Source organism: Carcharhinus amblyrhynchos, chromosome 7 (genome assembly GCF_965287045.1).
Source record: "Carcharhinus amblyrhynchos chromosome 7, sCarAmb.v2.hapA, whole genome shotgun sequence".
Lineage (NCBI taxonomy): Eukaryota > Metazoa > Chordata > Chondrichthyes > Carcharhiniformes > Carcharhinidae > Carcharhinus > Carcharhinus amblyrhynchos.
The window spans coordinates 686,800-704,113 of record NC_137330.1 but is presented as its reverse complement, the minus strand read 5'-3'; the positions used below and the strand labels follow the sequence as shown (position 1 = coordinate 704,113).

Here is a 17,314-nt window from a genome sequence, read left to right as displayed (position 1 = left end):
ACGCTGCTCCTTCATCAGGTGAGTGGCGACCTCACACTCACACACACACACACACACACACACACACACACACACTCACTCTCACACACACACACATGCATATACACACACACACACACACACACATTCTCACATCGTTTGAACTGATGCCAGACATACCAGAGCCATTGTTACCATACATGGTGAAGCTATATAAATTACATGCAGCTTGGGATAAATATTCAGGAGTGTTTCTGAGTAACTCCATTGGCTATAATCGAACATTGTCATCAGTTTCTGGTGGTATCTTTGGCTAAGTGCCAGAGAACTTTCTGGACAATTTTAGTTTCGTGCTCAGCAGAAACTCGAGGATCAATTTTGCAATTTGTGCCCTGGAGACATCTTCAGAGAAAGACAAAGAAACCACGAGTAAGATTCAGACTGGAGAGCAAGCCTGGCCAATTTACTCAAGTGGGTGGTATTTGCTTCATCCAGAAAATCAAAAAGTTAGAGTTAAGCGTAGAGTAACATTGAAACTGGAGTTAAAAAGGGTTGAGTTAAATGTGTAAAAGTAACTGTTGCAACTACTGTGTGTTTAGGTTAAGTATTGCTCCCTAAAGCATTGAGTAAAGAGAAAGATTTGTTCAAGTGAAATCTCAGTTGACTCTCTATCCGTCGCTCCGTCACACAAGGGGTACATTTCTGGGAAAAGGTTTGTGTTTTCCAGCCAGATATCAGCACTCTCATTACCTCACTCTCACACACACACACACACACACACACACACACAATCACTCTCACACACACACACACACACACACACACACTCTCACACACACACACACACACACACACACAATCACACACACAATCACTCTCACACACACACACACACACACACACACACACAATCACACACACAATCACTCTCTCACACACACACACACACACACACACACACACACACACACACACAATCACTCTCACACACACACACACTCACACACACACACACACACACACACACACACAATCACACACACAATCACTCTCACACACACACACACACACACACACACACACAATCACTCTCACACACACACACTCTCACACACACACACACACACACACACACAATCACACACACAATCACTCTCACACACTCACACACACACACACACACACACACACAATCACACACACAATCACTCTCACACACACACACACACACACACACACACACACACACACACACACACACACACACACACACACACACATATACACACACACTTACCCACAGATTTATGGTGAACTGTTGATATAAGAGACAGAGACATCATTACAATAATTGGTGTAACTGGGTTAAGTGTTTTGTGACAGTACTGTGTAATAATAATCTCAATTCTGTTTGAAAATGCCAGACTTGTGTAAGATCTTCAAGACAGTGCATTCACACTGAAGTCTCTTCATTGCCACTTACTACACAATGAGCTCCATCAGTGTGGTGACCTGTGAAATGAGAAGGTAAATGTCCATCAATAAGGCTGTTTAATGACTGATGTACTCTCTCTGGAATCCTCCAGTCAGAATAGACTAAATCAGTATAAATTATTTAAAACAAACCTTCCAGAGCTGCAGTGAATCATTTTTAAAAGTGAAACAATCAGATTGCATGCTTTTCAGTCAGATTCCTGTGTGACTATTGGCTTTGGTAAATAGTTATCTGGTCATTTACCATTCAGTGAGACAATGTCAATGTGATAACAGAGTTCTGTGTTCACACAATGAGAGGGCGCTGAGAGTAAATTGTATTCCTGAGGACATGGCCACTTTCTGCATCGAGAAGCAGCTTATATTCATTAACCTATCAGAGACGGCATCAAGCTATATCTACAGCTAATGAAATATTTTATCCTTTCCAGCATTTGACTGCAACTTCTGACTGTCAATATTGTTAACCCCTTCCCCTTCCCTGCTGAGCCAGTCTGTGTATATTTTTCTGTTCGTGCTTCAACAGCAGCGACAGAAGTTGCTGCTTGAATTGGATCAAACTCTTTGTATTTGGGGAGAGGGGATTGATTCAGTGAATGTTACAGCAGTGACACTCCCTGTTGGAGACAGTGTTTGTCCCAGTTTAAACTGCCCAATTTGAATAAATACAGTTCCAGCTGTGATACCTGGTGGAAATGTGTCTCATGGACACACACAATGTCTGCGCATTTTGGAAATTCCCTGGTATCAGTCACCTCTTTATCGCCTCTCTTGCTGTGACCAGGATGGAGGAAATACTGCCCGAGTTTTCAGACTCTGGTCTACCTTACTTCAAAGCTACAGCTTCCATAGAAAGAGGCTATTCAGCCCATCGAGTCTGCACTGACTCTCCAAAAGATCACCTTATCCTGGGCCTATCTACATATTTACCCCGCAAGTCCCACTAACCTAAACATCTTTGCACACCAAGGGGCAACTGAGCATGGCCAATCCACCAAACCTGCATACCTTTGAACTGTGGGAAGAAACCGGAGCACCCGGAGGAAACCAGTGCAGAGACGGGGAGTAAATGCAGGCTCCACACTGAGAGCGACCCAAGCCGGGAATCGAACCCGAGTCCCTCGCACTGTGAGGCAGCAGTGCTAACCACTCTGCCACCATGATGAAGACTGGATACTTTTTGAATGAAAACCAACATACAATTCCATCACTAATTCCAAGCGTCAATCTATCCGGACATTGGAGTTTACCTGCAGAATCTTTCTTTCTCTCAATCCGGATCCACTCCATTCCCAGGATGGTGATGATTCCAAACGTCACCAGCACAGCCACAGCCAATCGGATTGGGATTGAATTGGAAGCTGGAAGATTGGGAGGATGGATTGAAGAGAGTGAATGGGGGAATGTTCAATTTCAAACGAGAAACTCTAGTTCTGAGACACTCTGTAACCCTACCTAACCTTCACAATGAGGGGGAACATGGTGAGATTTCCATTGATATTGCTGCATGGTAAGTGCTGTAGGCAACAGGACTATGGGCTGGTGCAGGAAGGTGGCACGAGGAAGATCGGGTCTTCCGGCTGGCCTGGACACGATGGGCCGAATGGACGTGCTGCAACATTTCTTTCTTTCTATGGTTAACTCTGTGAACACATTATTCTCTCCTTGTATTTCTCTGCATCATCCCCTCTACAATATAATCCTCATATAATCCTGAGGCTGAGATTAACGATAGAGCAATGGGGGGATTTATAATCCCTTCCGGGGAAGCTCTGAACGTTCAATTTAATTCAGTCTAAACCAAAACAAAATACAAAACTTTATATTAGTGTTGGTGACGGGGAAAGTTCTGAACTGTGACAAAACAATAAACTATCTGGTTGGTAGATGTCCACAGGGGTAGGAAACCCCCCACCATTCCTTGGCCTGGCCTCCAGAACCCCAGCGATGTGGGTGACTGTGAGTCACCCTCCAACTGGCCGAGCAGCTCAGTCAGTGATGGGGAATAAATGCTTGTTTGTGAGACTTATGGAATTCATTAAAAAAAGGATTGTGAAGAAGGAGCGGGACAGAATCTGTATTGATCCAAGGCCTCAAATCAACCTGTTCACCAGCGTTAACAAACACTACCAAAGTTCACCATGCCCAGTGATTCACCAATACCTTGTTTCTATCCCAATTTCCCAATGATGACCTGGGTGTCCTCGTGCACCAGTCACTGAAGGTAAACGTGCAGGTGCAGCAGGCAGTGAAGGTCAATGATAAACTGGACTTCATGACCAGAGGATTCGAGTACAGGAGCAGGGATATTTTGCTGCAGTTATACAGGGCCTTGGTGAGACCACAGCTGGAATTTTGTGTGCAGTTTTGGTCTCCTTATCTGCGGAAGAATGTTCCTGTTCTCGAGGGATTACATAGAAGGCTCACCAGACTGATTCCTGAGTTGGCAGGGCTGACGTATTAGGTGAGATTGAATCAGTTAGGATTATATTCCCTAGAATTCAGAAGAATGAGGGGGGAATCTCATAGAAACCTAGAAGATTCAAACTGGATAACAAGACTAGATATGGTAAATGCAAGAAGGATGTGTCTGATGTCGGGGCAGTCCAGAACCAGGGGTCACAGTCTAAGAATACGGGGTAGCTGGGGACAAAGCTGAGAGGAAATGTCTTCACCCAGAGAGTGAAGAAAGCAGACAATGTGAGAACATTGCATATTTTCGGGAAGCAGGTAGATATAGCTCTTGAGATGTAAGAGACCAAAGGGATTTGGGGAAGGGGGTTCAGGTTATTGAGTTGGACGATGATCCATGATCATAATGAATGGAGGAGCAGGTTTGAAGGGCAGAATGGCCTCCTCCTGCTCCTATTTTCACTGCTTCTTCTGCAAGTCTTCCAAAGTAAGTTGCAATGTCAGGCAGAAGATGGTGTGCTGGGTGTCCTCGGGCTGGCGTGGACAGGATGGGTAAATGCTCTCCTTCCATGCTGTAATTTATCTATCCATCTTCCAGTCATGTAACAGTTCAGAACCATTGGATGTATGTGAAGGGTATTGTCCTCACACTGACGGACAACAACAGATTTTCAACTATTCTCTCCATTCATCCATAGTGATTGGTTCATTCATTTCCTCATTTGTCCAATCATTTGATCAACTTCTTCATTTCATTATGGGGCTTGTTTCCTGTTAAAGATTATTAAAATTAATATTCCCTCTGTTTATCTTCTTGGAACGTGTTAAATTCTGACCAGGCGGGATGTAGGGATGTTGATTCCTCTGGCTGGTGAGGAGGGTGGGTGTCTAGAACGACGGGGGTAACACTCTCAGAATTAGGGAGCAGCTCCATTTAGGTCTGAGATGAGGAGAAATGTCTTCACCCAGAGGGAATTGAACCTGTCAGATTCTCTCCCAGAGGGGTTTCTGAATTGGGGTCATGGGAACACAGCGTCTCCATGGGGATTTCCCCAGCGGGTCTGCGGCAGGACAGGCACATCAGTAAAGATTAAAATACATCAGGGAGTTGTTTGACCAGAGAAGCCAGCCTGTGATTGGACAAGAGTGGAGAGGTGGAATGTGATAAAGAGCGAGATTCAGAATGGGTGCTGGAGTGTGAATATGGGACTGAACCTCACAGGCTGAGTGTAAAGTGTGTATGAGAGTGAGAGAGGGGTGAGGCGTTTGAGAGAGAGGTCTGTGTATGTGAAAAGGAGAGTTTGGGAGGGTGTCTGTGTCTGTGTGAGAGAGAACAGTAAATGTTTTTGGTTGTAGCTCAAGAACTCCTCCATGAGATGGCGACCTTGTGCCAACTACCAGGCAGGTATTCCACCAATCACAGTTGCTGAGATGCCAGTGCAGCTTCGATTCTCGGTGCTCATTGGTGGAGCTGTGGTACACATCACAAGCTCAGCCATCTGTTTAGCTCTTCAGAATACAATGCCTCCGAATATTACACAGGTATAAAGGGAACACCATGGTCACCTAATCAGGGAAGTTTGATCTGTTAAGTGCGCTAGTTAGTGTAACCAGGAAATCTCAGAGAAAGAAAGTAAACGGGGAACTTTTTTACAAAACTCAGATGGATATACTGACTGACTCTCACTCACCTCCCACAGTGATGTTTACAGGGTCACTATCACCCGAGGTTAGGTTCCTTCCATTCACATCTGCTTCATACCGACAGGTATAAGTTCCTATTTTAGAGTGATCAATATTCTTGATGGTGAAGGTGACGGAATGTGTGCCTGCAGTAGCTGACTTGACACTGACTGATTCCATTTCTCCTTGCCTGTTTAAGTAAAATACAATGGCAGGATTGCCGCGGGGGCTGCTACAGTTAAAGGTGACATTTCCACCCTGAGCAGCATCATCAGAATCCACCCAGAAATGTGCCTTATTCAGAACTGCAATTGGAAAGAGAGAAGTGGTGATGATTGATTGTAAATTCAATGCTGAGTTGTAGGAAACAGATTATTACTGGTAATTCTAATGGTAGAACAGCGGTTAACACTCCTGCCTCACAGTGCCAGGGACCTGGATTTTATTCTGGCTAGAGCTAACAGTCTGTATAGAGTTTGCATGTTCTCCCCGTGTCTGCATGGGTTCCCTCTGGGTGCTCCGGTTTCCTCCCACAGTCCAAAGATGTCTAGGTTAGGGGGATTGGCCATGCTAAATATGCGGGGTCCTGGGATATGGAAATAGACAGTTTCCTAAGAGATTTTCTCGTTCCATAATGATAAACAAGTCACAAGGCTAGACTATGGACTAAATCTGTATTTATATTCCTGGGTATGATTTTCATTTCTGTAACTTTAATCTGGAGTGAGACAATTTGATTCTGTTTCATTTTTGGTGAAAGAATGATCAGGACTTCTGGATTTAAATAACCCCCACTTCCAATAAAGTGAATATTGTGAGAATGATGTTTAAGAGGCTCTGATGGTCATTAGGAACTGTCAGTGTAAGATACAGAGTGGATGAATTCACAGACCAGTGTTACAGAAGTTCTGTGAAACATTGTGCTCTGAGGTGGGAGTCAGTTGTGTTTAATTATTCTGCCCCAATATTACAGCAATCCATTGTGTTACAATTAGGGCAACAGAGATTCAAGGAAGAAATTCAGGAAACATTCGAGAAATCATTATTTCCTGTTACTTACCCACGAGTGTGGGAATTCTCACATTGCTGAATTTCAATTCTAACCTCCTCCCTTTGGTGCTGTATCCATATCTGCATTTATAATCCACACTCGTGTTTGCATTGGTTACTGTGTAGGTTACACTGTTTTTTGATGCAAAGATACGGCTAGAGTACAGTGGATTATTATCATTGAGAGAATAAATACCTACCTCCGACAGTGCAGCACTCCCTCAGTACTGGTACCGGGGGGAGTGTGGGCCTGGATTATGGAGCTCAAATCCTAGAGTATATACATCTACCCCCGACAGTGCAGCACTCCCTCAGTACTGGCACCGGGGGGAGTGTGGGCCTGGATTATGGAGCTCAAATCCTAGAGTATATACATCTACCCCCGACAGTGCAGCGCTCTCTCAGTACTGGCACCGGGGGGAGTGTCAGCCTGGATTATGGAGCTCAAATCCTAGAGTATATACATCTACCCCCGACAGTGCAGCACTCCCTCAGTACTGGCACCGGGGGGAGTGTCAGCCTGGATTATGGAGCTCAAATCCTAGAGTATATACATCTACCCCCGACAGTGTAGCACTCCCTCAGTACTGGCACCGGGGGGAGTGTCAGCCTGGGTTATGGAGCTCAAGTCCTCATCTACCCCCGACAGTGCGGCACTCCCTCACTATAAACCTCCCCATGGGAGCTACATGGAGAAATTGGACATTCTGTGACATATAATCTCAATGGTCAGTGTAGGGCCCTTGAGGACAATATTATGTCATTAACATCCGAGACCCCAATTGCTATCAGTAGAAAATGTTCACTAGCTCCCCATAAGTCAAAGAATGCTTTAGCTGCTGAGTGACCCCTCAAACCCTCCTCCTCCTGCTCCCCACCATGCCCAGAGTCTGGTTACCCTGAGCCCCAACTGCTCCATTCAATGCACAGAGGGTGAATTCACAAACCATTCTGTCATCAATTGTTGAGCAATGAAATGGACCCTCACACGGATCTGCTGCTCCCTCCTAGCACGGATGAAATGGACACTCACTCAGATCTGCTGCTCCCTCCTAGCACTGATGAAATGGACACTCACTTGGATCTGCTGCTCCCTCCTAGCACTGGTGAAATGAACCCTCACTCGGATCTGCTGCTCTCTCCTAGCACTGATGAAACGGACACTCACTCGGATCTGCTGCTCCCTCCTAGCACTGATGAAAAGGAGACTCACTCGGATCTGCTGCTCCCTCCAAGCACTGATGAAAAGGAGACTCACTCGGATCTGCTGCTCCCTCCTAGCACTGATGAAATGGACACTCACTCGGATCTGCTGCTCCCTCCTAGCACTGATGAAACGGACCCTCACTCGGATCTGCTGCTCCCTCCTAGCACTGATGAAATGGACACTCACTCGGATCTGCTGCTCCCTATTAGCACTGATGAAATGGACACTCACTCGGATCTGCTGCTCCCTCCTAGCACTGATGAAACGGACCCTCACTCGGATCTGCTGCTCCCTCCTGGCACTGATGAAACGGACCCTCACTCCTGAACTGAGCTTCCACACATAGTTGAGGAGTTGAGGAGTTCCCTGTGCTTAGGAAGTAAAAAAAAAACGATGCCTGTGTATGTAGTGCCAGTGCACAGACTGAAATATTGTATTAAAAGGCTAAACAACAGGATTGCCTTCGTAACTGGCTTCAGGCATTTGGATGTTTTGAATTTACTCAATCAAATTTGAATCAGGCACTTCGATACGAACAACCTAATAGATTTGAAATTGATGCTTTGCTAACCTGAGAACCAATCACATTGTAGGAGATGTGGATTTGTCATCAGGGGTATAAAGAAGGGGGCAGTGAAACAAAGAAAAGCAACAGCCACCTGCCGAATGACAGCTTAGTTCAATTCTGAGAGAGAAAGGGCACTGCTGGCTCTGATGGCCTCATTTATGTCCTAAAAGAAAGACTCAACTCAATAGTGAAGACAGCAAAGAGGAAAGAAGACAGAATATTCCGGAAGACGACAAACCTGATTGTAATTTTGAGAGTGACTAAATTCTGTTGTTCTAATGTGTGGGAATTATACTCATTGGAGCAGCATTCCATTAGAAACATGTTTTGTTCAGGTTCTCAATAGATCTAACTTGTTCACTATTAGATCAATAAAGTGTTACTTGTTACTATTACAGAGTGTTAGGGAGTTATTTTGATTTAACCACTAATGATTGCTGAAGAGCAGATGGTACTATTCCTCACACACTTTCATCTGATTATGAAACGAGGGACTCCTTTTTGAGTGGTTGGGTGTTAGTTCTCAGAGAGGAGATAATCCTCCCCTTTTATAACAGTCTGTCATAAGAACATAAGAAATAGGAGCAGGAGTAGGCCATCTAGCCCTTCGAGCCTGCCCCGCCATTCAATAAGATCATGGCTGATCTGTTGTGGCTCAGTTCCACATTCCCGCCCTCTCCCCATAACCCTTAATCCCCTCTCTTATCAAGAACCCATCAACCCGCTTCTTAAAAATATTTGGCAAGGTAGCCTCCACCACTTCAACGGGCAGAGAATTCCAGAGATTCACCACCCTTTGAGTGAAGAAGTTCCTCCTCAACTCCGTTCTAAACCGTTCTAAACTGCTGCACAGGGGAGGGATAAAAAATGTGCCAGTACAATGGTTATAGGGGACTCAACTGTAAGGGGAATAGACAGATATTTCTGTGGTCCCAAACACGACTGTAGGATGGTATGTTGCCTCCCTGGGTAAATAATGTCTCAGAGCGGGTACAGGACATTCTGGAGGGGGACGGTGAACAGCCAGTGGTCGTGGTACATATCGGTACAAACAACATAGATAAAAAAGGGATGAGATTCTAAAAGCAGAACACAGGGAGCCAGGAAGAAAATAGATCTCAAAGGTAGTGATCTCAGGATTACTACCAGTGCCAGTTGCTAGTCAGAATAGAAAGGACTGGATATACCGGATGAATATGAGACTGGAGAGAAGGTGTCAGGGAGAGGGTTTCAGATTCCTGGGACATTTGGACCGGTTGTTGGGAAGCTGAGACCTGTATAAATTGAATGGGTTACACCTGGGTAGGACTGGGACTGATGTCCAAGGGGGACTGTTTGCTAGAGCGGCTGGGGGGGGTTTAAACTAATATGCTGGGAGTTGGGAATCTGTGTAAAGAGTCAGAGAAGGAGGGGGCAAGGGCAAAAACAAAACATAGAAAAGGGGATAAGGAAAGATATCGACAGAGAAACCAGGGACAAAATTCAAACAGGGCTAGAGGAAAAATATTGGGAGTGAGGGAAACAATGTTAAAAAGACAAGCTTAAAGGCTCTGAGCCTTAACGCGTGGAGCATTTACAATAAAGTGGATGAACTGATCATGCAGATAGATGTAAATGGGTGCGATATAATTGGGATTACTGAGACATAGCAGCAGGGGGACCAGGGTTAGGAACTGAATGTCCCAGGGTATTCAGAATTTAGGAAGGACAGATACAAAAGGAAAAGGGGGTGGAGTGGTGCTGCTGGTTAAAGAAGAATTAACAATAGTGAGAAAGGATATTAGCTCTGACAATGTGGGTAGATTTGGGAAATACCAAGGGGCAAAAACATCAGTTTGTATCATATGTAGACCCCCAACCTGCAGTGGTGATGTTGGGAATGGCATTAAACACAAAATTAGAGATGAATGTGATAAGGGAATATCGGTGACCATGGGTGATTTTAATCTGCACATAGATTGGGCAAATCAAATAAACCACAAAGCCATAGAGGAGGAATTCCTGGAGTGTAAACAGGATGATTTCCTTCACCAATATGTGGAGGAACCAACTCGAGAGCGGGCCAGTTTAGATTAGGCACTGTGTAATGAGAAGGGAATCATTGTCAATGTAGCCGTGTGAGACCCCTTGGGAATGAGCACCCATAACATGAAGAATTTTTTATTGAGATGGAGAATGAAGTAGTTGATTCGGAGACTACACTATCCCCCTTCAAACACTCCCAGGACAGGGACAGCACGGGGTTAGATACAGAGTAAAGCTCCCTCTACACTGTCCCCCCATCAAACACTCCCAGGACAGGTACAGCACGGGGTTAGATACAGAGTAAAGCTCCCTCTACACTGTCCCCCATCAAACACTCCCAGGACAGGTACAGCATGGGGTTAGATACAGAGTAAAGCTCCCTCTACACTGTCCCCCCTTCAAACACTCCCACGACAGGTACAGCACGGGGTTAGATACAGAGTAAAGCTCCCTCTGCACTGTCCCCCCTTCAAACACTCACAGGACAGGTACAGCACGGGGTTAGATACAGAGTAAAGCTCCCTCTACACTGTCCCCCTTCAAACACTCCCAGGACAGGGACAGCATGGGGTTAGATACAGAGTAAAGCTCCCTCTACACTGTCCCCCATCAAACACTCCCAGGACAGGGACAGCATGGGGTTAGATACAGAGTAAAGCTCCCTCTACACTGTCCCCCATCAAACACTCCCAGGACAGGTACAGCACGGGGTTAGATACAGAGTAAAGCTCCCTCTACACTGTCCCCCATCAAACACTCCCAGGACAGGTACAGCACGGGGTTAGATACAGAGTAAAGCTCTCTCTACACTGTCCCCATCAAACACTCCCAGGACAGGTACAGCATGGGGTTAGATACAGAGTAAAGCTCCCTCTACAGTATCCCCTTTCAAACAGTCCCAGGACAGGGACAGCACGGGGTTAGATGCAGAGTAAAGCTCCTTCTACACTGTCCCCATCAAACACTCCCAGGACAGGAACAGCACGGGGTTACAGAGTAAAGCATCCTCTACACTATCCATAAGAACATAAGAAGTAGGAGCAGGAGTAGGCCATCTAGCCCATCGAGCCTGCCCCGCCATTCAATAAGATCATGGCTGATCTGAAGTGGCTCAGTTCCACTTTCCCGCTCTCTCCCCATAACCCTTAATTCCTTTGCCTACCAAAAACCTATTTACCCGTGACTTAAATATATTTAGCGAGGTAGCCTCCACCATTTTAACGGGCAGAGAATTCCAGAGATTCACCACCCTCCTGAGTGGTGAATCTCAACTCCATTCTAAACTGCTCCCCCCTTATCTTGAGGCTGTGCCCTCTGGTCCTGCTGTCCTTTCTGAGCGGGAAGAATCTCTCTACCTCTACCCTATCCATCCCCTTCATTATCTTATACGTCTCTATAAGATTCCCCCTCATCCTTCTAAACTCCAACAAGTACAGACCCAGTCTACTTAGTCTCTCTTCATAGTCCAACCCCCTCATCTCCGGTATCAGCCGAGTGAACCTCCTCTGCACTCCCTCCAAGGCCAAATATCCCCCATCAAACACTCCCAGGACAGGGACAGTACGGGGTTAGATACAGAGTAAAGCTCCCTCTACACTATCCCCCATCAAACACTCCCAGGACAGGGACAGCACGGGGTTAGATACAGAGTAAAGCTCCCTCTACACTGTCCCCCCATCAAACACTCCCAGGACAGGTACAGCACGGGGTTAGATACAGAGTAAAGCTCCCTCTACACTGTCCCCATCAAACACTCCCAGCTCCCTCTGCACTATTGGTCCAGGACTCTGTTGTTTAGATGCAGACCTTGGCACTAATCTCATGCAGATCTTTCTGGAATTTTCCCTTCTTTAGAAGATGGAGTCAGGAAGAAAAGAAAGCGAGACATGAAGAAATGCAGAAGAGAAAAATGGACAGGATGATGGGCAGAGCAATGGAGGATCACAGCAACAGACGCACGGTTAGAACATAGAACATTACAGCGCAGTACAGGCCCTTCGACCCTCAATGTTGCGCCGACCAGTGGAACCAATCTAATGACCCTCTAACCTAAACTATTCCAATGTTAACCATATGCCTATCCATTGACCACTTGAACGCCCTTAAAGTTGGCGAGTCCACAACGGTTGCAGGCAGGGCATTCCACGCCCTTACTACCCTCTGAGTAAAGAACCTACGTCTGACATCCGTCCTATAATTATCACCCCTCGATTTAAAGCTATGTCCCCTTGTGTTATCCATCACCATCCGAGGAAAAAGGCTGTCACTGTCCACCCTATCTAACCCTCTGATCATCTGGTATGCCTCAATTAGGTCACCTCATAACCTTTTCTCTTACGAAAACAACCTCCAGTCCCTCAGCCTTTCCTCATGAGACCTTCCCACCATACCAGGCAACATCCTGGTAAATCTCCTCTGCACCCTTTCCAATGCCTCCACATCTTTCTTACAATGCGGCGACCAGAACTGTACGCAATACTCCAAGTGCGGCCGCACCAGAGTTTTGTACAGTTGCAACATGATCTCACGGCTCCGAAATTCAATCCCTCTACCAATAAAAGCTAACACACCGTACGCCTTCCTAACAACCTTATCAACCTGGGTACCAACTTTCAGGGATCTATGCACATGTACCCTGAGATCTCTCTGCTCGTCCACACTACCAAGAGTCCTTCCATTAGCCCTATATTCTGTAATCCTGTTACTCTTTCCAAAGTGAATCACCTCACATTTTTCTGCATTAAACTCCATTTGCCACCCCTCAGCCCAGCTCTGCAGCTTATCTATGTCCCTCTGCAAATTGTAACATCCATCCTCACTGTCTACAACTCCTCTGACTTTAGTGTTGTCCACAAATGTACTAACCATCCTTCTACACCCTCATCTAGGTATTTATAAAAATGGCAAACAACAGTGGCCCCAAAACAGATCCCTGAGGTACACCACTAGTAACTGAACTCCAGGTTGAATATTTCCCATCAACCATCACCCTGTGTCTTCTATCAGCTAGCCAATTCCTGATCCAAGCTGCTAAATCACCCTCAATCCCATGCATCTGTATTTTCTGCAGTGGCTCACCATGGGAACATTATCAAACGCTTTGCTAAAATCCATATACACCATGTGAACTGCTTTACCCTTATCCATTTCTTTGGTCATCTTCTCAAAGAACTCAAGGTTTGTGAGGCACGACCTACCCTTCACAAAACCGTGTTGACTATCCCTAATCAATTTATTTCTCTCTAGATGATTATAAATCCTATCTCTTATACTCCTTTCCAAAACTTTGTCCACAACAGAAGTAAGGCTCACCGGTCTATAATTCCCAGAATGGTCTCTACTCCCCTTCTTGAGCAAGGGGACAACATTTGCTATCCTCCAGTCTTCCGGCACTATACCTGTAGCCAATGACGACATAAAGATCAAAGCCAAAGGCTCTGCAATCTCCTCCCTAGCCTCCAGAGAATCCTAGGATAAATCCCATCTGGCCCAGGGGACTAATCTATTTTCATACTCTCAAGAATTGCTCACACCAATTGGGTGGGATTAGTTGGGTGGGAGAGTGAACTGTGATGAGGGTACAGAGATCCTTCAGAATGATCTGGATAGGTTGGGTGAGTGGGCTAATCAATGGCAGATGCAGTATAATTTGGATAAATGTGAGGTTATTCACTTTGGAAGCATAAACATAAAGGCAGATTACTACCTGATGGCTGTAAATTGGGAGAGGGGAGTGTGCAGAGGGACCTGGGTGTCCTTGTGCACCAGTCACTGAAGGTAAGCATGCAGGTGCAGCAGGTGGTAAAGAAGGCAAATGGTACGTTGGCCTTCATTGCGAGAGGTTTCGAGTACAGGAGCAGGGATGTGTTGTTACAATTATACAGGGGCCCTGATGAGGCCACACCTGGAGTATTGTGTGCAGTTTGGGTCTCCTTTTCTGAGGAAGGAGGTTCTTGCTCTCGAGGGAGTGCAGTGAAGGTTTACCAGGCTGATTCCGGGGATGGTGGGACTGATGTATGAGGAGAGATTGACCAGGTTAGGATTGTTTATGCTGGAGTTCAGAGAATCTTGCAAGGGGTTTTTCCTGTGATGGAGAGCAGCGAGATTCCTCGGTGGTTGTCACATACTTGCTGATTGCCCTTCCTCTTGTAGAGGTGTACGATGGAAGCATCTTTAAGTCCCTGAGGAATGGATCCTTGCTTCCAAAAGGGCTGGAACAACTCGGTGAGCTTCTCGATAAGTACAAGACCTGCTTTGGAGGTCTCTGCTGGTATGGCATCTGCCCCTGGGGTTTTGCCACTGGATAGCTGGCTGACAGCTTTCGTGACTTTGGCTACTACAGTGGGTCATCCATGGCGCCGTTGATATCGACCCGGGGAATGCTGTCTATTGCCTCATCGATAATAGTTGACAGTCGGTTGAGGACGGCTTCAAAGTGTTCAGCTCATCTCTGCAGGTTCTGAGCCCTCTCTGTAATGAGATTTGTACCATCTGTACTCAGGAGGGGGAACTCCCAAGAGATTGACGTCCGTAGGGAGTGTTGAGGGCTTCATAGAACCGTTTCAAGTTGTTTCTGTCAGCGTATTCCTGTATTTCATCTGCCTTGGCGCTCAGCCAGGCATCCTGCATTTTATGCAGTTTATTCTGGACTGTCCTGCGAGCACTGGTAAAAGCATTTTTCTTGGCAGCTGAAGATGGGTCGTTCTGACAGGCCCGATGAAGACAGTTCTTTCCAACAAGTAGAGCCTGTATCTCCCCATCATTCTCGTTGACCCAGTCATGCTGCTTGCGGGTAGAGGGCCCGAGCATCTTCAGTGCAGATGAATGGACAGCATCTCTGGAGTGTTCCCAGTCATCCTCAGTGCTGCCTGCGAGGTGTAGGTCAGCAAGCTTGATTTCTAAGTCTTCAGCCAGTGCTGAAGCTATGCTGGGGTTCTTTAGCTTGGCCGCATTGATTCTTTTCATAACCTTGTTTCCTTTTGGGTCTGATGCGGAGCCTCATTTTGGAGACAATGAGCCTGTGATCTGTCCAGCAGTCAGCACCACACATGGCCTTGGTCACTCTGACATCCTGCCTGTCTTTTCTCCTGACAATGACATAGTCGATAAGATGCCAATGCTTAGAGTGGGGGTGCATCCAGGAGGTCTTGTTACGGGTAGGCAGACGGAAGGTTGTGTTGGTGATGAGGAGGTTGTGTGGTGTACAGGTCTTCATTAAGAGTAGGCTGTTACTGTTACACTTGCCCACTCCATACCTCCCAATGACTCCCAGCCAGACTGCAGAGTCACACCCGACTCTTGCATTGAAATCGCCAAGCAAGATCAACTTGTTGGTACGACTCACTGCTGATAGAAGGGTGTCTAGTTCTTCATAGAACTTGTCTTTCATCTCTTCCGGGTTCTTCATTGTGGGGGCATAGGTGCTGATCAGGGTAGCTTGACTTCTGTTCTGTAGCGGAAGCTGTACTGTCATAAGCCGGTCGTTCACACCCTTGAGTAGACTAGCAAGTTTCCGAACAAGGTGACTCCTGATAGTGAATCCAACACCAGCATCACGACACTCATCGCTGCCGTGACCACTGCAGAAAAAAGTGTATCCACCTCCAGTTTCAGTCAACTGACCTACGTAGGCAAGATGCGTTTCACTCAGGGCAGCAATGTCAATGTTATATCTTGCAAGCTCTCTGGCAACTAAGGCTGTTCTTCTCTGTGGTCTGTCTGCTGTAGGGTTGTCCAAAAGCGTGCTCATGTTCCAAGTGCTAATGGTGAGCGGTGTCACCTTGTGTTTTATTTTGTTTGTTCAACCGCAAGATGGGATCTCCACCAGCCGCGGTAAACTGGCCAGAGTGGAGTGGAGCAGGCAATGTTTAGGGCACCTTTTCGAGCCCTTTCCTCATTCTACGGAGGTGAGCAGTGCGTTCCTGAAGAGGGCTGCTCAGTCGCCCAGATAGACACCAAGTTTCACTGCTGCTTCAGTCAGCGGAAAACGACCATTAGACCTGAGCCCCCTGTGTGAATACAGCTCCCAGTGTACCTGGGAAACAGCACCTGCTGTTTCGTCTCTCACCCACTACCACAGGACTTCAAAGGTTGAACTGGACGATGATGATGATGATGGCGTCAAAACTAGTACCTGATTTGGATTAAAGTGAGGGAGAGTTGCACAGCGTCCGTCTCACTCTTCCCATTTTCCATCTGGATCCAGTGGCAAGTCAAAAGTCAAGACAGCTGGAGATGGGACTAGTCGCAGTGGATGACCAGGACGTCTTCTGTATCTTGTCTGATCTTCACATTCCACGACGCTTGCAGAGACCACCTTCTTGGCCATTGGACCTTCCATTGGTCTCGTCCACTCAAATCCACCGGAGTCTGTCTTCACATGCTGGGATAGACACTTCCGTATCTCACCGAGAGTTGAGACCTGTCGGCTACCCTCACCCGGTTTAGCCGGCTAGTCGAAGCCATTGCCCGGGGTGTGGCCGCTGTCGCATTCAAACAGCTACAGGGAGCCACAGGTGAGAACTGAGTGCCAGGTGGGACAAAGGATGGACAAACAGCCCTGAAAGGACGTGACATGTTCCCGCACCCAGAGGCTCTACCCCTCCCTGACAGCCCATACAATCTCCTAGCACTGATGAAATGGACACTCACTCAGATCTGCTGCTCCCTCCTACCACTGATGAAATGGACACTCACTCGGATCTGCTGCTCCCTCCTAGCACTGATGAAATGGACACTCACTCGGATCTGCTGCTCCCTCCTAGCGCTGATGAAATGGACACTCACTCGGATCTGCTGCTCCCTCCTAGCACTGATGAAATGGACACTCACTCGGATCTGCTGCTCCCTCCTAGCACTGATGAAATGGACACTCACTCGGATCTGCTGCTCCCTCC

General features: G+C 46.7%; 1 protein-coding gene across 1 annotated transcript in view; it reads right to left on the bottom strand.

The window, feature by feature from the left end:
* Window positions 1-1,432: 1,432 nt before the first annotated feature.
* LOC145345292 (Fc receptor-like protein 5) overlaps window positions 1,433-17,314 on the bottom strand; it is a 78,734-nt gene continuing 62,852 nt past the window's right edge. The window contains exons 6-8 of the mRNA XM_080193109.1: window positions 5,577-5,873; window positions 2,724-2,834; window positions 1,433-1,491 (exon numbers count right to left, since the gene is read on the bottom strand). Coding sequence (XP_080049235.1) covers window positions 1,433-1,491; window positions 2,724-2,834; window positions 5,577-5,873 — 467 coding nt within the window. The remainder of the gene's footprint in view (window positions 1,492-2,723; window positions 2,835-5,576; window positions 5,874-17,314) is intronic.